The sequence below is a fragment of the Balaenoptera ricei genome, chromosome 10, assembly GCF_028023285.1.
Source record: "Balaenoptera ricei isolate mBalRic1 chromosome 10, mBalRic1.hap2, whole genome shotgun sequence".
NCBI lineage: Eukaryota > Metazoa > Chordata > Mammalia > Artiodactyla > Balaenopteridae > Balaenoptera > Balaenoptera ricei.
Genome location: NC_082648.1, coordinates 20941516 through 20968110, shown reverse-complemented (window position 1 = coordinate 20968110; position 26595 = coordinate 20941516). Strand labels below are relative to the sequence as shown.

Here is a 26595-nt window from a genome sequence, read left to right as displayed (position 1 = left end):
ACAATTGATTTTACTCTTTTTTCTGTAGGTTTTTTGAGCAGTGCTAAAGTGGAATAACATCAAAGTGTCATTTCTTCTTTCTCTAAAAAATCTTAATACTTTTAACATGTTTATGAAGATATGTTCGGTATAAAACTACCTAAAATAAACTATTAGCGGTCAGTGAGCTGGGAAGTAGCAAATGGGTTGACTGTATTTAAATAAAATCATATTATCTAAAGAGGGTTCCTTTACCTGAACAAAACTTGTTTCATTGTTCATGTTCCATGTTTCATGTTCACTGATGAGTGCCTAGTTGGATTTGAATTTTGAAATCCCAAACTTACAATCCCCTCACAATTGCCAAAGGGAATTGTGTCTCAAAGTTTTTGTTTTTTGTTTTTCAGTCAAACACCTATAGGGAATGCATGTGATAGATTTTAGTTTGGTTTTTAAAGGCCACAAAGCCCAAAAGCCAGAATTCTTGTAGGATTCTCAAGGTTTCAGTCTTTCGTTTGCGAAAACTTCTCAGTAGAAATCATACCATACGGACAAAAATTTAAAAGTAGATTATAATCTTTTCAAGGAAACTCTTGCTTTTTTCTTTTAACCCAGATCAGAAAATATCCATTATGTTAACTCTAAATCTAAAAAGAGTTCAATACATGCAATTAGACTCCCAGGATTATTTAAGGAAAAAATAAAGGCTTTGAGGGTAGGAACTATGTCTTTTTCATCTTTATATCTCTTAAGCTTGAGCGTAGTGTGTCTCATATAACAGGCACGCAATGAACGAGTTATAAAATCCACATAAAATCATTTCATTAAGATCTCTACAGACGAGGAAACTGGGACCAAATAAGGTTAAGCAATTTGTCCAATGTCACCCAAGGATTTAGAGGCAGCATTTCTTCTTGTCCCTCCCTCTTGCCCTCTCCCTTTCATTATAGAAGTATATTTTATTTAACTTGCTAGATATAGAGATAGCAATGTAGAGTTTTATGTTTCCCCTAGTCTTCATTTACTTAAAGGGAAGACATGTATATATAATGCGCATATATTACATATGACATTATATGTTGTAAATAATTCATCTAAGTAGGTGAAAATTTTATTTCTGTGGCTCTTTATTGACCTTTCCCCCTGAGGACAAGACACCTATACAGGAAAGAAATTCTCTTCACATATCTGGCAAATTACAGGTTCTTTTCTAACTTAAGACTTCAAACCTTGAAGTACTGAGTGCTATGAGAGTGAATGTATTAACAAGTAACATTTATATAGTACTTTATAGTTCACAAAAGTCTTAAACAATGAATGATTTTTTGATGATGCAGCATTGACCTCATCTCCACAGAATAAAAGTGATCCCCACTATTTATGCCCGGCACATCAGGTTAATAAACACATCAAGCTTCACCTACTTTAGTTCACATTTTTCTTCTTCAGCATCTGCCCAGGAATAGGTGCTAATAAATCGATGTAATGAGGGACGGTGTTCGCTCTGCTTTGACCCCAAAATACGCCTAAATAAAGATGATTATAGCCACTTGTCAAATCAAATACTTCTGTAGCCATTACCAATTTATTTCCCACTACCTAAATCAATACAAAGATGATACATTCTTATTTTTTCCTTGGCATAGTCATGTAATGCTTATTTCATAAGAAATAATTTCATGAACATATGCCAATTTTTGTAATTATTCTGCATATACTCCATACAAATCAAACGTTACTATATCACTTATTTCAAATATTTACTTTAGCCCAGTTATAAAACAGTAAGGTTCCCAAAGAGCCACCATAAAATTACACTTACCAACTGCTTGACCTCCTACTGAATCGGTCATTATTTTCCATCCCAGCCACCTTTAAAGTGAAGATGTTAAGGAAATAATAAAATATGAATTTAGTGAAATAAATTTATATTTCTGTCATATGAAAATAAATTTGCTTTTGACTAAGAACACTTAGGGATTTGCTTACCATTCCTGCATTTCCAATATTTCTGGGCAAAGAGGCAATGGTCACTCTTCGAAGAGAAGATGGCTACCCAAAGGGGGAAAATGTACACTTAGAAAATTCTCAATGTTTTATCCTTGTATGAAACACTGATGGGTATTCTTGAATGTACACATCCATGTACTTGACCACTGATGAGTTAAACAGGAGACTTATTTTCAAGGATTTTGTTATGGCCAAATTGCCTTCCAGAAATATTCTGCCAATTTATATTCTACCTTCTCCAACAATGGATAATTTTTGTCAATCAAGTAAGGAATATAAGGCTTTCTGTTCAGGTTTCCAGTAACACTGAACACTGTTTTTTTTTCTGTGCCAAATAACCCTGTATGTATCTGCTGTGAGAACCACCTGTTTATGATTTTTACCTATATTAATTTTGTTAATGATATTTCTTGGCAGAATTTTTTTATTGTTAATGTAGCCAAATCTTTTCATCTCTTCCTCTCTCTCTTTTTTTTTTTTTTTTGTTATCTTTGGTTTTGTTTTGTGTTTTTTTTTTTTTTTTTGGCCACATCGTGTGGCATGCAGGATCTTTGTTCTCTGACCAGGGATCGAACCCGTGCCGCCTGCAATGGAAGCGTGGAATCTTAAATACTGGACCGCCAGGGAAGTCCCTCATCTCCTCCCCTCTTTTGCTACCATTTCTTTTATGCTTGGAAAGGTTTTCCCCAACTCAAGAGGAGATAAATATGCACCTATTTTAGGGATTTTTTTTCATGGTTTCATTTTTTCCATTTAACACATTTAAGGATGAGTATGACATTATAATGAATGGATGTGTTTACACCTCAGCCTTGAGATTTGTACAGGAGAATGTTATATTTTGTGGCTCTTCACATTTAAATAAGTAGAACTTCAGGAAATAAACTGAAGAAGTTTTATGTGAATTCTTTTCTTAAGCCACCATTCCTAATTTAATTTTATAGGTTAGTTGAACATCAAAAATATCAAATTGTGGTCCAAAAACCTGGGTTCTAATCATGATTCTATCACTACAGGATCATAACTAATCACTTAACTTCTGTGAAAGTTAACTTCCTCATCTGTGAAAAAGATTTGGATGGAATGATTTTAAAGTCCCTTGCTCAAAAATTCAGTGAAATCTTGATTTTCAAACTGACAAAAACTGCTGGTTGACTTTCAATATCCCATTTTCCCCTTCTACTTAGTAACAAACTCCACTAATTTTTAGTTAGGCATACAGCCTCCAGAATAAAAGCTGTTTTCATCTTATTTCCAACAAAGAATGAAAAGGGAAATGTTATCTGGGACTTCTAGGAAGTGTCTTCAGAGGTAGAGAGAACACCTGTTCTTGCTTCTTCCTTTTTCTTGGAGCATGACTCAACATAATGACCAGGACTTGATACCCAGAAATGACAAAGCTATCTTAGACTATGAGATGGAAGCAAAGCGCTGAGGTTGATGACTCGGCAGGAGAGACGGGGACTGGGATTTTGTGAAGCTGCTCTGCCGTTGTTGGACTGCTTATTCCCAACTTTGGTTTCACATGAGAGAGAAACTATCATTACACTGGCTTTCCTCTCGCTGCCAGGCAAACTTAATTGATATACAAATATTGCAAGAAGTATAAAAGTGTACATATATAAACATAAACATGTATATATACATAACACATATATATGAATTAAAATCACTGTTGTTTTATGATTTACATTTAAAGCCATGTTGCTTCAAGTAATATTTTAAAACCATCTCAGCTATAACATTTGATAGACATTTGTTACCTTAGAGTTTAGAGAAGCTGAACGTTTTTTAATTTGGCAGTCACCTGAAAGGGAAAAACACATTTGTGTATTTTTGGAATTACATGTGCAATTTAACGCAAGGGTCTTAATTCTTTACAAAGAAAAGCAATGGTTAGAAAATATTTATTTAAGACCCTAGAGACTACTGAGCAATATAAATATCTGGTTATCATTTATTTGGTGATTCATAACATTAGTAATCTGAACCAATGGAATACAGTCCTCTATGTCACTGCCAATGTCTGCAAAGCCTGCCTAGCACAGAGAGGGCACTAAATGTATGTCTGCTTAATCAATGAGTCCAAAATTACAGATCAGAAGATCATCAAATGTTATTACTTTTCAAGAAGAGGGAACAGATCATTAAAATGAAAATTCTGCCTATAAACATTCATACTGTCTATTTAAAATAAAACTATAAGATTTATATAAGCCTTCTGTTAAGATATTCTCCATGGTCTCAGATGTCTCCCTATTTTCCAATCCATTGATCAGCTTACTCTGTCACGGTCCTTCCTTGTTCGAGGGATACAAAACCACTGTTGATAAGAGTGGTTCATTTATGCTATTGTGCCTTGCTTTATGTGTGGAGAAAAAGCCAATTCTAACATATCTTAAGTAGGACAACACTGGGGTCAACTCAATGAGTTGGATTAATTATATTCTGTCATGTCATCATTTTAATGAAATCTTGGTGTCTACCATAAAATCCATCTTGTCTCCTAATTTGTTCTCTAACTGACATCTTACTCTGGGCTATATAAATAACAGGAATGAGTTATTTCTTATATTCTCCTATATATCATATCCTTCTAATATAATCTTAACATAAGGGTCTTATACTAAAGACATTATATAATAAGAATTAGTAAGAGAGAATGAAAAAGAAGAAAGTTAGAAAAACATAACTGATACAATTATCTTAAACTTTTATTACCTTCATCTTCAAGAGGGTTAAAAGTCCTTTCATTTTGCAAAAGAACCTGTTTTAGTTCTTCTAATTCAGCATGCTCTTTGGCATACATTCTCTTCAGATTTTCTACATGCTGAATCATCACTTCGACGGCTTTACTAACCCGGGTTTCCTAGCAGGAAAAAAAAAAAAAGAACAAATTTACATTGAAAATACTATTCTTGATACCCAGTTAAAAGACAGTGAATTAGACACACGCACTTATCCTCACTCCATCCTTAAATGCTACAAAAATGACAAGGGTTTTTTTTAAGGCATGAGTAGACAAGGGTAAATAGAACGGAAGAGGATATAACAAATTTTTGAACACCTGCCAAGTAGAAGGACCGGTGGTAAATGACTAAGACCTGAAAATCTGAACCCTAAAAAAGGCAGTAAGAAAAGCCTAGAAGCCACCTGGGTTATACCACAGAAAGCTGCAAATTCTCAGGAATTAGTGGTGCCTTTGGAATTAAGCTTGAAGACAGAACAGAAGAAATGGTTGAAAATCTGTGTAAAAAGTGATTAGATCCACAGATCCCCTCCCTTACTCAGGTCAGCTGAGCCCCTCTACCACTTCGGTGAAAGACTACAAAAGCTGGCTATCTAGAGAGAGTTAACCAGAGTGTCTGTGGATTGAGCAGTAACAAATAGTTGATGGTGAGTGGATCATACAGAAAAGAATAGATTTAAGCAAAAAAGTCTATATATATATTGAATCTAGAGATATGGAGCCTTATTCTTCCAACTATCAAACACTTGTAGCCAAGCTTATACTCTCAAGGCTGGCAGTTGGAAGACTTTTCTCTGAGGAATCTAACATTGCAAGATGACAGTCTTAAAACTACCAACGTTAAGAGTATCCCAGTGACACAACCTAGCTTGTGTGAAGTTCAGAGCCAACAAGAAACTTCCCCACCCAACATATACAGAGCTCCCAGTCAGCTGTATACTGGATCATCACTAGTCAGAGGAAAGCCTCTAGCCTGAGAAAAGAAAATCAAAACAAAAAGAAAAAAAACTAAAATTTCAATACTATCAATATCTTCAGAAAAGTAAGAATAAGTATTGCATCTATGAAATAAGAACGAGATATTAAAAAGCAACATTCTGAGAATTTTAAAAGTCTGGAAATTAAAAATATGATAAAAAATATGTAACTTAAGAGAAGAGTTTCAAGATAAGGTTGAGGAAATTTCTCTGAAACTAGAGCAAAAAGACAAAAATGTAGAAAACAGACAAGAAAGGACCAGTTCAGGAGAAAGGAATTCAAGAAGTATAGAAAATGTAGAAAAATTCCATCAAATGTAGAAAAGGAAACAGTTCAAGAAAATGTCTGAACTCAAGAAATAACTTTCCAGCTTAGGGCCTAAAACAGTGGTGGAAAATAAACCCATGCCAAGGAAGGACAGTAGGGGTAAGAGGATATCCTAAAAGGTTCTGGAAAGTAAAAAGGGGTTATAAACAAAAGTTCAAGAGTCAGAATGGCATCAAAGTTTGATAGCAACTCCAGAAGCTAAGAAGAAGATGAAAAATTATGAGGAAAATGATTTCTAACCTAGAATCCTTCACCCAGCTACCATAAAGTCATAAAGAATAAAGCCATTTTCAGTTATATAACATTTTAAAAAGTTTACCTCCCAGGCATTCTTTCCCTCAGAAAAACACGTGAGATGTTCCACCAAAATAAAAAAGTAAACCAGCAAAGAAGGAGATATGGGATTCAGGAAATGGGATTCAACTCAAGAAAGAAGTGAAAGAAATCTTCATTTAAGAATTCCTAAGACTTCTGTGGTGAGCCTGAAGAACAGTCAGTTGAGATTGACAGGTCAAAAATCTCTGGAAGCAACATCTCAATGAAGAAATTGCCAGAATACCTGATGAGTTTGAATGTATTGTGAGATCTAGACTCCCTGGGAGAGGCTGAGAATAAATTAGAGATAAGTAAATAGAAGACTAAGCATAACAATCATGGCAAAGGAAAATGATTAACTCCACGAAGAACATGAACATTGTGCAAAGAAGGAAAAGACATCATAACAGACTACTGTCTCTGCTATGAATAGACTTTACACGGGCGTAATAATGTTTACAGATAATATAGATCTAATATTATTCATCCACTTTTTTTAATTAAAAAATTTTTATTATGATAATTTCAACAGACACAAAATGTACACAATAAGCCCACACATATCTATTAACCAGTTTCAAGAACCACCAACATTTTGCTATATGAGTTTCATCTCAAATTTTGAATGCTATTTCTTTTTAAGTACAGGTGATGGACATCATGTTGTTTTACTCATAAACATTTCAGTAAGTATCTAAAAAAAAAACAAAATAGGAGTGTATTGTCTTAAATAACCACAATGCCATGATCACTTCTAACAACATTAACAGAAACATCGTATCATCTAATCCATATTCAAATTTCCCCAATTGTCTCAAAAACATCTATTTACAGTTTTGTTTGAATTTGAACCTGACAAAATACATTCATTTTATTTTTTCTTTTTTTTATATTGATGTGTAATTCACAATATAAAATTTACTATTTTAAAGTGAACAATTCAGTGGCATTTAGTACATTCACAGTGTTGTGCAATCACCACTTCTATCTAGTTCCAAAACATTTTTATCACCCCAAAGCAAAACCCCATACCCACTAAGCAATTACTCCCCACTCACCCCTCCCCACCAAAACCTAGCAAACACCAATCTTCTACCTTTCTCTAAAGATTTACCCATTCTAGATAGTATATATAAATAGAATTATATAATATGTGACCTTTGTGTCTAGCACCTATAGTTTGCATAAATTTTTCCAGATTCATCTACATTGTAGCATGTATCAACACTTCATTCCTTTTAATGGCTAAATAATATATTAATAATATGATAATAATATTGCAATTTCCCCACATCCTTGTCAACACTAGTTATTTTCCTTCTTCCTTCCTTTCTTTTTCTATTATTATAGCTATCCTAGTGGGTGTGAAGAGGTATATCATTATGGTTTTGATTTTCATTTCCCTAATAATTAAGCATCTTTTCATGTGCTTATTGGCCATTTGTATATCTTCTTTAGGGAAATGCCTATTCAAGTCTTATTTGAATTTTTTAATTGAGTTGTTTCTCTTTCTGTCAAGCTGCAAGCATTCTTTATATATTCTGAATACTAGACCGTTATCAGATACATGATCTTCAAATATTTTCTTCCATTCTGTAGATTATCTTTTCACTTTCTTGATAATGTCCTTTGATACACAAAAGTTTTTAATTTTGAGGAAGTCCAATTTATCTATTCTTTTGCTATTGCTTTTGCTTTTGTTGTCATATACTCCCTCATTTAACAAAAACTTTTTAAGTACTTGCTATGCACATTTTAGGCATTGGGGAGACAAGCAGTGAGCCATACTGACACATATTCCTGCCTTCATGGAGCTTATATTCTAGCAGGAGGAGATAGACAACAAATAAGACATCAGTAAAACATAATAATATGCTAAAATGTTATCAGCATTATGAAAAAAGACAGGGAAAGGGCGGATGAGAAGCTCTGGGGTGGAAGGGGTTGAAATTTTACAAGGGAGCTCAGGTGGTCAGCTGGGTTATTCTATGAAGGTGACATTTGAACAAGACTTGGAGAAGGTGAGGGCTAAGACATGTGGACACCTGGAGGAAAAATATTCTGGGCATAGGGAACAGCTAGGACTGGGGGCCTGAGTTGGCAGCATGATGAACAGAAACGAGTCCCATGTGGCTGGCGTGCAATAACCCAGGAATACAGTCACAGAAAATAAAGTCCAAGGGGTAAGAAGGCAGGGGAATCATGTAGATCTTTCTAATCCATCATAAGGACTTTGGGTTTTATTCTGAAAAAAATGAGGAGCCACTGGAGGGCTTTGAACCAATAAGTAACATGAAAAAAAAAAGTAGCATGATCTGGCTTAAGTTTTAAAAGGATTATTCTGACTGTTTTATTGAGAAGCGACTATGGGGGTGGTGTGGGGATTGGACTTAGCTGGAGACAAGAAGACCATGTAGGAAGATATTGTAGTAATCTGGGGAAAAATAGAATGGTGGCGTAGATTAAGGTGGTAGCTGTGGAGAAGGAAATGAGTGGTTGAATTCCAGACATGTTCTGATGGTAAAGTGAATAGGATTGTCCATAGGATTAGATGTGGCGTGTGAGAGAAACGTGTTGAGAATTACCCCCAAGGTTTTCCAGCCCCAGCAACTGGAAGGACAGAGTTGCCCTTTACTGAGGTAAGGAGACTATGTGCGGAACAGTTTTTGGAGGGACCGTCAACAGTTTATTTTTGGATGTGTTAAGCTTAAGTTGTTTATCAAACTTCCAAGCTACATCAACAGTAGCAGATTCTAGTCTGAAACTCATGGCAGAGGTTTGGGATAAGTGTGTGAATTGGGGAGTCATCAGTTGACTACATGGGATAGTATGGGAATTGAGTGACGATGGAAATCAGACGTGCACAGGTGAATCTCTGGGGCCCATCAAGATTAAGAGGGCTGGGAGAAAGGATGGGACCCATAAAGGAGTCTGGAAGGGATTGGCCCATGATGTAGAGAGAAGGACCAGGAGACTGTGGTACCTGGAAACCAAGTGAGGAGAGTGTTTCCAGGAGGAGGAAGAGCTCAGCCGTGTTGAATGTAGCAGACAGGTTAAGGAAAATGAGGAGGTTAAGGCTGACTAGAATATGTTTCAGAGAGACTGGGAGGAGAGAAATTGGAAACAGTGAGCACAATTCTGTTGAGGAGATTTGCTAAAAATGCGAACAGAGAAACAGGGTGGTAGCCAAAGGAGAAAGAGTGAAAGATGTTTTTTGTTTGTGTTTGTTTTGTGTTATTTTTCCTGTCTTAAAAACAACGTATTTGTGTGTTGATGGGAATGATTCAGTAGCGTGGGGAAAAACTGGAGATGGAAGAGTGCAGGGAGAACTGGGGCCCAAGATTCTGAGTAATTTAGAAGGGATGAGATCTTATATACAGGTGGGACGGTTAGCCATGGATAGGATGAGAGACAACTCATCTTTCGTACCAGGAAGGAAGGCAATGTCAAGGGTTTAGGTGCTTGTAGGTTCAGAGCTTTTGGCAGGTCCCTTCTGACTGCCTCAACTTTCTTACTGAGTTAAGAAGCAAAGTCATTATTTGACAGAGAGAGAGGGGAGGACATGATGGTGATTTGAGGAGAAAGGAGAAAGTGTGAAAGATGGGAAGCCCCAAGGACCACTTGAGGTTTGCGATGAATTTCAAAGGAACTCAGTCAGCATAGAGGTGTGAGGTTTTCCAGCTATGCAGGTATAATCAGGTGGAGAAGTGGACTTAAAACAAGGTTGTAGATTTTCCTAATGATTAAAAGAAAACAAGAGAAGGAAAAGTGTTGAGGGTTCGTGCAAGGGAGCAAATGTTGTGTTTGACCATGGAATTTAAGCTTGGTTAGGAAAGAAGAGAGATCAACAATAAGGTGAAAGACAGTGAAAAGGTGTGAGGGGGAACGATTGATAAATAAATATTCATCTTTTTAGTAGGAAACCAATAACTATCTAAAACTGAAAATAAATCACTTAGTGACAGTATAAGCATATTATTTGGAGATATGAATATTAATAAAAAACAAACCAAAAGAGTTGAAAGTTGTTGCTCTGGAACATGTGAAATGGGATAAGAAGGCTTTGAGAACTACTTGACTTTTTTTAAAAAAGCTATGCACATACGTAACTTTAATAAAAATAAAACAAAGAATATTACTACCTGGCGAGGGGTTAAAAAGAAACTAGAACATTAGAAGTGTATAACAAATGTTCAGAGTAAAACTATCATCACAGTGAAATGTCTCCTTCTTAGGAAAATATATTTTAACAAGTTTGTTTAGGTAGAGATTCAAAAATTTAAAGTCTCCCCAGATTTTCCCACAAAGAAAATTTTGAAAATCTACTTCTCTATGAATGAGTGTGCAAAGATGCATAAACAAGGATATTTATTGTAGCATTGTTTAAAATAGGAAAATATCAAGAACATTCTGAAATGATCAAATATAGTTTTTTCCTAGAAATGTAATCCACTTTTAGTAATTTCATTGTAACTGGAGAAAGGGAGACAAATTACCTGATTAATGGCTCCTAACATCTCAGCCCTACTGGCCACTCGTGCTGTGCACTGACTGAGGAACGTTATACTCTTCTCCAGCTTCTTAATGATTTCCTGGGCTTGGCTGTCATCTTCACAAAGAGGTGTTAAAGACTGCACAGAAAGTAAAGTATTAAAAAGTATCCAACCCAAGTATTCAGCAAGTGATTCTAACACTGACTATATTGTAAATGCACATGAATCTATTATCATTGTGGAAGGTGAAAAGCAGCAGCAAAGACCAATAATGAATGATACTGAAATATTGATACCTTCGTTGGTTATGAGGTAGACCTATGCAGGTATTCACAAAGCCTTTTAAACTATTTTTGATCCCTTCCTTCTTTACTTCCCAAATTTGCTACTCCTTCATGTGTGTTTATATCTTTCTTCTACAATTAATAGGATGGGATGTAATTAATTGGCAATGGTAAAGAAATTATACCTATAAATGAACTGAATGCACTATATGAAGATCATAGTTTGAACTTTTAAGAAAAGTAGTAAAAATATACTCGAATTAGATATGACTCTGATTACTGTATTTGCTCTTCCATTGACGACAAGGTGAGATTGGGCTGGTTAGGCCGGTACACATTCATTGCCTTATGAATATTTATCTCAAACCTGTGCCCTTGAACGAAGATGACGGCTTTCCAGATGGAAGGCCATCTGTTTCACTGGAGTGGAGAAAGAATTAAGAGAACAGCATATTTGGAAGCCAACAAGCCATTGCTCATTAGTTGTGTGATCATAAGCAAATTTCTAATACTTGCCCATGTCTAAAATACCATAAATTTTGTATAGCATCAGAAAAGAAAAGTGCTGCCAATAAAACCATAAGGCATCATTGACTATAAATTGCATCTTAATTCTACAAATGTTATAATATCAAGCTTTCTGATTTGCTTTTTCCTCATCTGTCAGATGGAGACAACTACATCTTCTTTCCAGGAATATTGTGACATGAGAGGTAATAGATGCCAATTGCTTGTCACACAGTAGATGCTCAATGAATAGCAGCCACTTCTGAAACAGGCAGATATGTATGAGTTGCAACTGGAAAGTTGCTAACAACTGGAATGACCATTGTCAAACATACAGTTTCTTACTGCAGTTTAAATAACCACCATTAGTTAGAAAGAGAAGAGCATATATTAGTTGTTAGTCAAACAGAATATGGCTTACCAAAACTTAATCATGAAGAAATAGAAATTTTGAGTAGACCTATAATTAGTAAGGAGATTTAAGCAGTTATAAAAAAAAAAAAAATCTCCCAAAGAGGAAAAGTCCAGTTCCAGATGGTTTCACTGGAGAATTCTATCAAACAGCTAAAGAAGAGTTAATACCAATCCTCCTGAAACTCTTGCAAAAAATTGAAGAGGAGGGAACACTTCCAAGTTCATTCTCTGAGGCCAGAATTACCCTGATACCAAAGCCAGACAACAACATTACAGGAAAACTACAGACCAATATCCATTATGAATAGTGATGTAAAAATCCTCAACAAAATACTAGCAAATTGAATTCAATAGCACATTAAAAGGATTATACACCATGACCAAGTGAGATTTATTCCTGGAATGTAAGGATGGCTCAACATATGAAAATCAATCAGTGCAATACACCACATTAACAGAATGAAGGATAAATATCCCATGATCATCTAAATTGATAAGAAAAGCATTTGGCAAGATTCAACACCTTTCATGATAAAAATATTCAAAAAAACAGAAATACAAGGAAACTACCTCAACATAATAAAGGCCATATATGAACACCCACAGCTAAAATCATACTCAATGGTGAAAGACTGAAAGTTTTTCCTCTAAGATCAGAAACAAGGCAAGGATGCCTACTCTCACCACTTCTATGCAACTTAGTACTGGAAGTTCTATCCAGAGCAGTTAGGCAAGTAAAAAAGTATATTCAAAAAATCCATATTGGAAAGAATGAAGTAAAATGATCTTTGTTCACAGATAACATGATCTTACATAAAGAAACCCCTAAAGATTCCACAAAAAGACTGTTAGAACTAATAAAAAAATTCAGCAAAGTTGTAGGATACAAAATCAACAGACAAAAATCAATTGCATTTCTATGCACTACCAGTGAACCATCTAAGAAGGAAATTAAGAAAATAATTCCACTTACAATAGCATCCAAAAAAATAAAACAGTTGAGAATAAACCTAACCAAGGAGATGAAAGACTTGTACACTGAAAACTACAAAACATTGCTGAAAAAATGAAAGAAGACACAAAGGGGACGGCATCCTGTGTTCATGGACTGGAAGACTTAATTTTGTTAAAATGTCCATACTATTCAAATCAATCTACAGATTCAATGTAATCTCTATCAAAATCCCAAAGGCATTTTTTGCAGAAATTGAAAAATTCATATGGAATCTCAAAGGACCCCGAAGAGCCAAACAACTTTGAAAAAGAAGTACAAAGATAAAGGTATCCCATGTCTTGGCTTCAAAACACATTACAAAGATACAGTAACCAAAACAGTATGGTTCTGGCATAAAGACAGACCAGTGGAACAGAATAGCATGCCCAGAAATAAACCTATACATATATGGTCAAATGATCTTTGACAAGGGTGCCAAGACTACAAAATGCGGAAAGGAAAGTCTCTTTAACAAATGATGTTGGAAAACTGCAAAAGAGTAAAGTTGGGCTCTTATTTTACACCATATACAAAAATCAACTCAAAATGGATTAAAGACCTAAATGTAGGACCCCAAACTATATAACTCTAGAAGGAAACATAGGGGGAAATCTTCATGACATCGTATTTGGCAATGATTTCTTGAATATGACACCAAAAGCATAGGTTACAAGAGCAAAAATAGACAAATAGCACTACATCAAACTGACAGACTTTTGTGCATCAAAGGACATAATAAACAGAATGAAAAGGCAACCTATGTAATGGGAGAAAATATTTGCAAATCATAAATCCTATTTTAAAATTGGCAAAGGACTTAGACATTTTCCAAAGATGATATACAAATGGCCAATAGCATATGAAAAGATGCTCAACAATACTAATCATCAGAGAAATGCAAATCAAAACCACAATGAGATACCACATTGCACCTATTAAATGGCTACTATCAGAAAACAGAAAATAGGGACTTCCCTGGTGGTGCAGTGGTTAAGAATCCACCTGCCAATGCAGGGGACACGGGTTCGAGCTCTGGTCCGGGAAGATCCCACATGCCGCGGAGCAACTAAGCCTGTGCGCCACAATGACTGAGCCTGTGCTCTAGACCCCACAAGCCACAACTACTGAGCCCATGTGCTGCAACTACTGAAGCCCGTGCGCCTAGAGCCCATGCTCCACAACAAAGAAAAGCCACCACAATGAGAAGCCGGTGCACCACAACAAAGAGTAGCCCCGCTCACTGCAACTAGAGAAAGCCTGCACACAGCAACAAATACCCAATGCAGCCAAAAATAAATTAATTAATTAAAAAAAAAAAAGAAAAGAAAACAGAAAATAACATGTTGGCCAGGATGTAGAGAAATTGGAACCTTGGTGCACTGTTAGTAGGATTGTAAAATGGTAACACCACTGTGCAAAACAGTATGGTGGTTCCTCAGAAACTTAAAATAGAACTCCATATGATCCGGCAATCCAACATCTGGGCATATTTCTAAAAGAATTGAAAGCAGGGTCTTGAAGAGATATTTGCACACCCATGTTCATAGCAACAATGTTCAATGTTCACAATAGCCAAGAGGTGGAAGTAACTCAAATGTCCATCAATAAATGAATGGATAAACAAAATGTGGTATATACATACAATGGAATATTTCATTCAGCCTTAAAGGAAGGAAAGCCTGCCACATGCTACAACATGGATGAATTTGAAGACATTATGCTAAGTGAAATAAGCCAGTTACAAAAAGACAAATACTATATGATTCCACTTACATGAGCTATCTAAAGTAGTCAAATTCATAGAAACAGAAAGTAGAATGGTGATTACCAGGGGCTGAGAGAAGGGCAAAAGGGGAATAGTTTAATGGCTATAGAGTTTCAGTAAGCAAGATGAAAAAGTTCTGAAGATCTATCTCACAACAACGTGAATATACTCAACACTACTGATGTACACTTAAAATGGTTAATATGGTAAATTTTACATTATGTGTTTTTTTAACCACAGTAAAAAACAGAATATGGTTTCTATATTTTTATTTTCTTTTTCCAAAATGAACCCCCTTAATTTTCCAACCCATCCATATATTTATGGTGACTTCACAAAGCAGAAGAATAATAGTAGTTGCTACACTTCTGTGTACCTTACAGAAGGTTTGCCCATTATCTGACAAGACTGAAATGTCACCATTCTCTTTTTTCAGTTAATTAAATGGAAATCGTCTTTTGATTCTCTTCTTTGAAGCTTAACATTGATATTATCTCCTATTGCTCAGTTTTCTGCGTAATTACTCTTCTGCCTGAAATCTATTTGAAGATACAGAGAGATGGCAGAAGATTCACATAACTACTTTAAACGACATTTATTTGTTTTATTGCTTATACCCTTCTATTGGTGAACCTTTTATCTTAGCCTGATCCTGAATTCTTACCTCCTATTTATTCACATTTGAGTCAGGCAGGGCTTGGTACCTAGTGCTGGTTTTAGTCATACAAGTAAACTCTAACGTAATTTTGAAAACTTTGTTAATAATACAACCGAACGTGTAGTCCCCAAATGTTATGAGTCTCACCTCTAACAGTTTTAAACAGTTAGTGATTTCTTTCTTCAAATTTTCTTCTGCCAAGTCACGGGATCTTTCTTCAAGCTTCACTCTTTTCTCCAAGGTGAACCAGTCGCATTTAAATCCCAAAGATAACCTGAGAAATTCGGCCTGTTGTCAAAATAATGTGAGGGTGAGGAGAGAATATTGGATGTAGTCAAATTTCCAGTTTAATACCAAATTACACTGAGGCATTTCTTTCTCCTCCCAGTGAAATAATGCTGGCACGCATAGGCTTTCCCTGCGCTTTCATGGCCAAGCCAGACAGACACCAAACGTACGATAAGCGCGTGCAAAAGCTCGCAGGGACTGCAGGCGAGTGAATCTGAAACACGTATTTTTTTACTAAAGGAAAAAACATCTGCTTGAAACTTACCTCCACCTCCTTCTCATTAGCAGAAGTGCTGTAAGATAAGAGAAAGAACTTATTCAAACATAGTTCAACAGAAAAGCAAAAAATGTGAGCATGCTGTATGAGGAGGAGCTTACTTGTCACTTTGTCTAAAGTTAACTGATTTCACAGGAAGAGAGGAAACAGCAGTGCCTATTAAAAGACAATAAGATAGTATTTGGTTAAACAGGCTTAACAGCTACAGGCACATTCAATCCAATGTGGTTATGGCCTCCCTCCACTAAACAAAGGCGTTCATTGAAATATGTCTGAGAAGATCACCAGCTAATAATGCATTTGCTTAAATATAAGATAATGTTATGCTACGCTTTGGGGATCACAATCATGTTGAAATTATTGGCTCACACTTCAGCACGTGAATAGTCTTTGAAAACCTGAAGATGTCTCAGAGTCAAGGGACAGCCCAATTTGTTCTTTCTGCGTTTGAATGTTTATTTGATTTGATTCCATGGTCAAATGCATAGCTTCAGCTGGTACCCTGGTTTTCCTGCGGACCAAGGATTTAAAACCAGCAACTTTTATGAGATCTTTTATCAGGCACTTTTCTAAGTGCTTTTTACATAACTTCTGCAATCTACACAGCCAGCCTTCTGTGGTGGGTACCGTTCTTATCTACAGTTTATAGGCTAGGAAACTGAATCGCAGCTTACCTAGCTCACACAGGTATTGGGGTAGTAGTAGTAGTAGTAGTACTAGGAGTAGTAACAATAGTATAATAATAATAATAATAATAATAATAATACTGCTAATAATAACAGCAACAATAAACATGATATCAATCATTTACCACAGGTTTACTATATGCCAGTCCCAGAACAAAGCTCTTTATACATATTAATGATACTCTTCATGACTACTCCACAAAGAAGACAATAATAGTTATTAAGAGCACTAAGTATAGAGTTGAAAAGATCTGGTTTAAATCCTAGCTTTTGTGGACAAAGAATGTGGCCTGCCATTCAGTAAACAAATGATGTTGTGGCCATCAAGCCATCAGCCACTGTAGCTGCGGTGCACCCTGAGGGGATTTAAGATGGAGAAAAGCAGGATACTGTCCCTATATATCAAAGGAATGATTTCAATAAGCCCAGACTCTTGCATCTTCCCATACATAGAAAAGGGCTAAATTCATTAACTTGAGATGTCTGGGTTTTTTTATAATTAGCAGTTATCTTTTGATGTTGGACTACCTGGTGGTTTTTTGTTTTGTTTTGTTTTGCAAAATCTCCTATATGTCCTGTCTCTTCCCTTACCTCTTTGGAACAGTGCCTCAGAGCTATCTGAGAGGCTACATCCCAGGCTTAAGTCCTCAGTAAATCTGCAGATAAAACATAATTCTCAACTTTTAGGTTGTGAATTTTTTTTCAGTCGACACTTTGATCCTTAAAACTAAGTGACCTGGAACAAGTCACAACTTCATCAAAACATCTACAAAATAAGGATGATTTTTCTATAGTAGCTAACTTTTATGAGAACTTTTATCAGGCTCTTTTCTAAATGCTTTTTACATAATTTCTTCAATCCTCACAGTCAACCTTCTGTAGTGGGTACCGTTCTTATCTACAGTTTATAGGCTAGGAAACTGAATTGCAGCTTACCTAGCTCACACAGGTATTGGGGAGAACTAAATAAAACTATGCATATAGAGAATTTAGCCTAGTACTTAGTACAGTCTATGTTTCATAAAGGGTACTTTTTTTTTTTTTTTACTCATCATTTCCACTTTTCAGATGAAGAAATTAAGACTCAAGGTTAAATAGCTTGCCAAAGTCACAGCAAGTAAGAGAGTGACCAAGCATACAGTGAGTGACTCCAAAGCCAGAACTCTATTCACTATTCTATCCTAACAGAAGGGAGATGGGGAGAGAAGCATATTAGCACTCATTCTTCAAATACTGGCTTATTTGCTTTTAGACGGAACAATAAAAAAATCTCAGGGTAGAGCTTAGAATTTGCTACCAACATTGGCATGGTTCTTAGTTCACAATAGGGCACTAGTTATTACAAGACCTCTGAGCTTAACAGGCAATGCAGCATAAATATGGCCTTTTGAAAACGCTACAAATTGAATCAAAATCAGTTCTATTTGGCTGATTTTATCTAGAGATGCAGCGTTGTAGATGCCATATCTTTACTCAGAAAGATTTCATCCATAAAACATACCAGCAGGGAATAAAAGTTCACATGGGGGTTGGAAGAGAACATTCCTTACCTCCTGCCACACATTCTTTTCTGTGCTCATTTATTGTTTCTGGTTCCCCTTTGGCTTCCTAAAATCATAAAGAGATTTTATTGCTGAACATAGAGTGGAAATCCTTCATAACCAATCATTTCTCGACTTCCTGTCCTCTCCTGCCTACCCTGTTCAAAAAAACACTCTATAGTATGCAAAGAACTGTGCTAGGCATTCAGAAGAAAAGAGGACTGACTCCAAGGAGGTTTCTAACCTAGCTGAGGCATAAAGAACAGAAGTACATGAAAAGCTGCAATCATGATACAAGTTACTTCAAAGCAAACTAGGATTAATTGCCAAGTAAATGAGAGATAGATAAATATGTGCTTTGCAAAAGAAAGAGAGCAACACCATGGCTTGAGAAGCATGGAAAGTCTCTGCAGACAAGGAACAAGCTGGAGCTTGAGGGAGAGATAGGACTGAATGGATGAAGAGGGGGCGGTGATCTAGGACGATCACACGCAGCTTTCCAGATGGATTGTTGGGGAAATTATGGCAAAATAGCTGCTAAGTTTGTGCTATGTTTGGCTTTTACTCCATCTGAATATATTTTAAGGTCATTGACCAACTGTCCTACAAATGTATCTATACAAGAATCACCATAATAGGAGAGTTGCACTATACTGCCTGGGGAAATCTAAAGGAGAAGCTATAGGTATACAATTATTTTAGGATAATTATTATTCAGCATTCTCAGAAATTTTCCATAAAAAATAAGTCCAAGACAAATTTCCTTGGTAGGGCCCTTGATACCATGTCATGTACTTTTTGGACAACTGAAAACTAAGATTTTGATAAAATGTAACAAATGAAATAATACAGGTAAAACACTGGATCATCCTTATCAATATGTACATACTGAAGTTTTCTTAATCCCCCCTCAACCCTGTGACATCTTCCGGCTATGGCATTTTCTTCCACTCCTGCGCTTCCTGGCTACACTTCTTCTGGGAAGAGTTGTCCACAGTTGCTGTTTCTAGTTCCTCATCTCCCATTTGTGATCAGTGAACTACTCTGTCCCTGCACCCAACGCTCCAAGGAAACTGCTCTCCCCAGCTATCAGTGAACTCCCTACTGCCAAATCCAATGGATAATTTTCAGTCTTTATCTTACGTGACCTCACTGTAGCATCCAAATCGATCTATAATCCCCTCCTTCTTGAAGTTTTTTCATCCCTTGGTTCCCCTCTCCTGATGTCCCCCCATCACTCCAAAGCTCCTTCTTGGTCTCCTCCACCATTGCCTTCTCTTATTAGGCAATGGAATCATCAAGAGTCCATTATCCTCTGTGCTCTCTCTCTGCCTGCCCTCCTTCCTTGGGGAATCTCATCCACCTGCTTGGTGCTTTGCTGATAACTCACAAATATGTGTCTGCTCCTGAAAGTCCCACGGGTGAGTTTATGAATATGGGTATATATTTATCTATAAAATCTCCTTACACGGTATTAATGATGTCTCATATCAACCTGAAACTTGACTTATCTCAAGTTAAATTAAATTAAATTTACCCCACAAATTCTTCTTACTCCCTCCTACTCTCATGTTATTCTATTCATTCTGTAGGTTAGGCCATAAACCTGGGTATCGACCTTTTCCCAGACCCCCGATTATCAGTTATCATGTACTGTGAATGCTATACCTCAAGTATCTCTCAAGTTAGTCTCATTTTTTCCATCATCACTAAATTCAAACTATCTTCATTTCTTGCCTGAATTATTACTATAGCATTCTAACCAATTTTCCACCTCCATTACTAACTTTTCTAATCCATTATTTTTAAAAGATTTTTTATTTTTTATTTTTTTTTTTGAGATGAGCTAGGAAAGACTAGAGGACTTGAATTTTCCTCTGTCCATTTTTTATAAGGGGCAACCACTTTCGGCATGTGGGCTAGCCAACACTACACTTTATATATACTTTACACTAAAAGAATTATCCCAAATCACATATCCAACTACTCCACTCCCTTCAGACAAGAATAGTATAAAATTTTTATCTACCTTATTACCTCCAATGTACACATGCCACAACCTTCTCTTAACCTGAGTTAGTTGCATGAGTCTCTGTTTCTTGTAATCAAATAGGCCTAACTAAAAGAATGTTTATACACTGAGGGGAAAACAATAATAATACACACACACAGACACACATACACACACCTCCACACATAGAATACAGAGAGGGACTGATGTATAAATAAGACCCTTGAAGGAACGTAGAATCGCCTATAGTCTGTAAGTTACTCTTCAAATAATTATAAATTCATACCAGTGGTGATATGCCTTCTCTTTAAGGAAAGGAATTTAATTATTTTTCTATAAACATTTAAATATTCATCCTTATAATGTTTTATAGCAGTTTGTCATGTGCCTGTCTAACATTCGATACCACTCACTAGGTACCTCCTCCATGACACCTCTTCTGTCCTCTCACCCTAACCATTTCTCTTTCATATTGCTGACCAGTCTAATTACTGAGTAATTGTATGTTTCTTCCATTAATTACAACACATCTTTAAGATAGATATCACTGTTTTGTTTAGCCTTATTTATTAATGCCTTCATTTATTTAAGAGTACTCTACAGATAGATATTTAGCTTGTTTCCAGCAGACCTTTGATGAATAAATGAGTGAATGAATGCATGAATGAATGAAAGAAAAATCAGTGTGGAGTCAGGAGGTCCTACCTGAGTCTACTGAGTGACCCTGGATGGTTTGGCCTCAACTTCTTCATCTATACAATATTAGTATAACTAAATGCTATTAACCTCATAATATTTTGAAAGGATAAAATGCAATAGTGCTTTTAAGAGTACTTTGCAAACTTAAAGGGACAGTTCTAAATATCATTGCAACATATCATTACTTTTACTGTTAACATGCATATATTTCCTTACCTGATTTGACATGATTTTTTCTTCACTCACAGAGCCTTGGAGTGCAATATTTTCAGGAGCTGGACTTCCACCTATAAGAAGGAGGAAACACATCAACAATGTTGTGGGGAGGGGGAGTAGTAACGAGTAAAAGAGGAAGGAATAGTGAGGGTGGAAATGCGGGCGGAGTAGTAAGTGGCAAAGTGCTTAACACGTGAGACAAATTTTGTACTAAAAAACTTTAAATGTGTCCATTCATTCAGAATCAGGACTAGGCCAGCTAAAGTTCCCAAGGAAGCTAGCCATATAAGATTTCTTAACAGAAATGAATACCTGTATAAATGGCCTTCAAACAGTAGGGTTTTAAAAATAAAAAGCAGCTACTGCTGCTTTTTTAAATCAAACACATTACTAGTATAATTACAGAAACTGAATGAAAGAAGGATGAACAATTAGTAACTTAGTAGCTTTTTTTTTGTAGATTGACAAACAAGTTTTTAACAATTATATATGCAAGGCTGATAACAAAGTATATCCTTCCAAAACACAGTATCTTTCTAAATAAAATGTAATCAAACTAAGAAGAAAAGATGCACTTTTAATTTATGCCATTCCTTTTTGTAATTTCCCTTTGTTTATTTGTATTGTAATGTACTTGATGATGATTTTCCTCTTCACATGATCCATTGTCCTGACTTTAGTTCAGTGCAGGCACAAAGGTCAGCGGCTATAGTCAGATTTTGTTTCTTTCTTTTTAAGAAAACAGAAACCGAATAGTTAAAGGATGTATTAGTTTTTTTAATTTACATGGAAATAAGAGCAAAATGGTAACCCCTTTCTTCAGGGATATAAAATTTTTTCCCTATGGAATTTTTATTTTAGTTCTTTAAAAAAAAAATTAAAACAGATAGTAGATTCATATGGCCTATAAATGAAAAAGTGTAAAATTGTTTTCCAGTGAAAATTTTCCCTCCCATCACGCCTGCCAGAAACCTACTTTACCTCCTCATAGACAATGTTACAAATTTTTGTCTAGCCTTGCAGAGATATTTTATATATACACAACAACTTTTTTCTATTTTTTTTCCACAAATTTTTACATGCAATACATAATGTTTTGTACTTTGGCATTTCCCCCCCCCCCCCAAAATAGTTCTTTGATATCCTTTCAAGAAAAAAGTTTCCTTATATATGTTTTACAGATGTATACTAGTATTCCATTACATGGATATGCCAAAATACGTTAATTAGTCTTCTACTGATAGTTAACTTGTTTCCAAAATTTTGTTATTACAAACAATGCTGCAGTAAATAAACTTCCATATGTGTCATATAGTATGTATGTACTTAGAGCTACAGGATAAAGTCCCAGAAACCAAATTGTTTTATCATGGCATATGTACATTTAAATTTTGGGTAGATATTGTCAAATTCCTCTCCATACTAATTACAATAATTTACATTCCCTGCAGCAGTGTATGAGAATTCTTTTTCCCCCAACAACCTTACCAACATTGTGCAATCAAATTTTTTATCTTTGTCTACATGACAGGTAAAAAATAGTATCCTAGAGCAGTTTTAATTAAAATTTTTCTTATTTGGTGTGAGGTAGAATATAAAGATATTCTTCAGTCAACTGAAGGAATGGATTCCATTTCTACAATTTTACAGCTCCCTTAACTTAGCACCTGTATCTCAAATTTAATTGTCCAATTTAAACATTAGATGAATTTTCCTTGATCGGTGTTTTTGGTTGGAATGGGAGCCTATGTTTCCCATGAGTGTCAACTGTAGTGATGTCTCACTGGGAACGGTTGAGAATAAGCACTTTATTTTCAGACTCAAATGGCAGAAAAGGATCTAACATGTTATCTAGTTAATTTCTGCCTCCTGAGTGAACCATCACTAATCGGTCCATCCTTTTAACCCAGTAGATTCAAATTAGGATTCTGAGAATTTCCTAAGTAGGTGATTCCACATCTGCGTCACAGTTGAGACTCAGGTGTGTCCAATCGATTTTGGCCATAAGGAAATATTTAAATCCCATTAAAATATACTTTAATTTTTATTTTAAATACAGAATTGGAAAAAAGTTGGTAACGTTGTCATATATGAAGGCCATGGTCACCTCTGGACTTCTTTTCTGCAGACTCTCTTCAAAATTCTTTTATAAAATAGTATTACTGAGCCACTGAGGATAGTTACTCCACTAGCTTCCCAGTTTGCTTAGTGTTTTAGAATGGAAACTATTCTTGAACCCTTCAACAGCTTACCTTTGATCTTCACAGCAGAAGCTGATCTTTTATCTTCCTCTTTCTCACAGAGTGGTTTACAATCAATGACACCAGAAGCCATATGCAGAATTTCTGATCCAGAATCTATCAACAGGAAGAAACTAACAGCATGAATACTATGCAAAAGGATTATTTGCTTATGTCCTTTTCATTTGCACACACCTTAGCAGGTCACAGAACATCCAAGCTTATAGTTATAATACTAACAATCTATTTTTATATCTTTTCTAATCTACTCACCACTTGAAGTTACAGTACTCTCTGTGGATGAAGTGTGTCCAGGAGATGGTAGGGTGGAATATTCCCTGTCAAAAAAGTGGAAGTATTTTAGAGTGTCTGGTCCAAAGAATTCTCTTAGAAATTAACTGAATATGCATCACAAGTCATACACAGAAACAAACAAGCAAACCTGGACTGTGGCCGGCTCTCAGAATATAAGCGTTCAACACCATTGTCCTTAAGATAAAAAAAAAAGAGAGAGAAACAAGTTTCACAATTTGACATTTTCCATTCCAGAGAAGTTGTGTTAAGCAAACATTTTCATACAGTTTTAAATGAACCCATATTTGCTTCGCTCTTTTGGAGAGGATATGGGAATGGGATGGTACAGGGCAGACTGATATACATACTTCCTCAAAGCTGTACTTGCCAAAAAAAAATCCAATTTTAAGTGTACTTACAAGACCAATATTTAAAGAAAATTTAAATTCTTGGGCAAAACAAATTCTAAACTCAAAGGGCAGATAGAGTTTATATCATGAACTTAAGTTTTCTTTAAACAGAACATTCTAGGTGGACATAAAACAACATTTCTATTTATGGAAATATTACTCAACTTAAAACTTTTGGCCTGTTGATTTAAAAATGGTTCTCAATTTTCTAGCTAGACACATAATACATTTTAAAATTAATCCAATTCTCAAAGATCTGATGGATTACATCTACGGCAGCACCTCTTACTTGGGGCTCAAAAAGAACTTAGCAAAACTGTGGTCCCAGCCTTCCAGGGCAAACATTTGAAAGTCTCATTTGAGCTTCTTAATCTTTATCAAGAGTTCCTAATTTGGGGGGAACTTCAGGAGATTAGGTTCACTTATTCTCTTTCAAAAAATACAGTGGGAACACAGGTTCCTCTTTAATAAAAAGTTTTTCTATTCAATAATAAGTATATTTTCATTATCATTCAGTTTATTTAGGAAAAGAAATCAAAATTTAATAAATTAAAACTGAAATCACTTGGACATATCCAAAATATGCACAGACAATGCAAAACTGAAGACATTTAAATACTCCATAATCAAACACACAGCTTCTTGTTAACTGGCACAACCAACAACAGTTTTCAATGGAGGGATGCCATATATCATACACCGTATTTAGAATCTCTCCAAGATAATACTGACTATAGTCCCAGAAAGATAAAGGTTTAGCAAGAGTTTGCTGAATGTGTAGTTATCCAATACAAAAAACAATAGCTTACATCTGTTCAGCACATTAAAATTTACAAAAGCCCTTTTATGTATCATCCCATTTAATTCTCCCAACAACCTTATGCGGTGGGTTTTACAGAAAAAAAAAAAAAAAAATGATTTACTTATTTCAGGTAAGGAAAGTAAAACCAATGAATAAAGTAATTTCTCAGGAGTATTCAGAATGGTGGTGTCAGCCTCTAAACAGTCTAAACAATCAGACTAAATACAGTGTCCTCTTCATTGTAAACAGAACTGTCTCTGAAATACCCTAAAGGCTATTGGAGAGGCAAAAACTTCGCAATGATTGTCTTAGACTGGTAGATGATTTGAATATAAACTTTTGAAATGTTCCCCTCAAATGTTTAGAAAACCCCACAAACTTGCACAGCAAGAATTTACACCTAATCCTCCTACATATAAATGTTGGGCAATCTTCTCTTTTATTTCATTTTTGTCCCTGCTTTAAATGTCTTTGTGTCAGACTATATGTAACTGAAGCCTCTCGTGACATCAGTTTAATTTAAGTCAACAACTTTCATCAAAGGCCCAGTTTGTGCCAGACACAGTGAAAGGCTGTTTCTGGCACAAAACAGAAAGGTTGGAGAGACCAAAAATACATTCCTTGTCCGAGAGGAGCTCATAGGCCAGTCAGAAAGACAAATATGCAAAACAAATACTTCATAAATTATAAGCAGCATTCCACAGAGGAAAGTAACATGCACAGAACAGAGTAGGGTAATATTTGCATTAAATTTTGAAGAGAAATTATACCTTATACTTCACAGGTAGTTAAATGATATTGGCTCTATCCTTAAGATATTTAAATAGATTGCACTAGTAATTAGTATATGCTTATTTAACTATCTGCCCATATATATGTAAGAAATGAAGCTATAAAAATAGGAAAAAATTAAACATTCTTCAGTCTCATTAAGTATCCTCCATAAAAGTCAACAAGGATTGATTCCTTAATAATAAAAAAATCAGGCCCATTTAACCCACCATAACATACAAATCTGTTATTATGTGTGGCTTGAAAAAACACTTATTACTGTGCTATAATTAATAACATATATTATATATAATAATTATATTGCACTAACTAAAAAGCTAATTTTGTCAGAAAAATATTTCTTCTTATACCAGAGTCATGAATACCTGTATTTGAATTTAAGAGATATGAAAGAGAATGCAGTTATTTTCTATTCAATTAAACTGATTTCCAGCATTAGGGGAAAGGGAACACATTATTTCTGTAAACTTTGTTTTTTAAAAAAAGTTTATTATTTAAAGTCAAAATAATAAATATAGCAAAAATACAGTTTGTTTTCATTATACTAGAAATGAGTCTCATTTGCCATAATGGTCTGTGTAAAGCCCTTCTTTTGTCCTATTTTTTATACGTGAAACCTTTTGGTAAACGTAAAATATTTATTGATTAACTAAGTAACAATTCTGTGATTTTCGAGAAATGGCATATATTTAGTAGCTGTACATTACTACATTGTTCTGTTGCAAGGATATTGGATATTACTGGATATTATTCCCAATTCATTAATCTTTATAAATCTCACTAATCAGAAAACAACATAATATACAACATATCTCAATCTTAGATTTTCATACATTTGGTCTAACATTTTCTTCCTCCTTACAAGA

General features: G+C 35.3%; 1 protein-coding gene across 1 annotated transcript in view; it reads right to left on the bottom strand.

Annotated features, from left to right (window-relative positions):
- IRAG2 (inositol 1,4,5-triphosphate receptor associated 2) overlaps positions 1 to 26595 on the bottom strand; it is a 91176-nt gene that overhangs the window by 1858 nt on the left and 62723 nt on the right. Inside the window, 14 exon segments of the mRNA XM_059935466.1 lie at positions 1404 to 1505; positions 1802 to 1851; positions 1969 to 2031; positions 3753 to 3796; positions 4711 to 4858; positions 10855 to 10989; positions 15621 to 15761; positions 16027 to 16054; positions 16140 to 16194; positions 18275 to 18332; positions 21192 to 21262; positions 23444 to 23548; positions 23705 to 23769; positions 23874 to 23920. Coding sequence (XP_059791449.1) covers positions 1404 to 1505; positions 1802 to 1851; positions 1969 to 2031; positions 3753 to 3796; positions 4711 to 4858; positions 10855 to 10989; positions 15621 to 15761; positions 16027 to 16054; positions 16140 to 16194; positions 18275 to 18332; positions 21192 to 21262; positions 23444 to 23548; positions 23705 to 23769; positions 23874 to 23920 — 1112 coding nt within the window.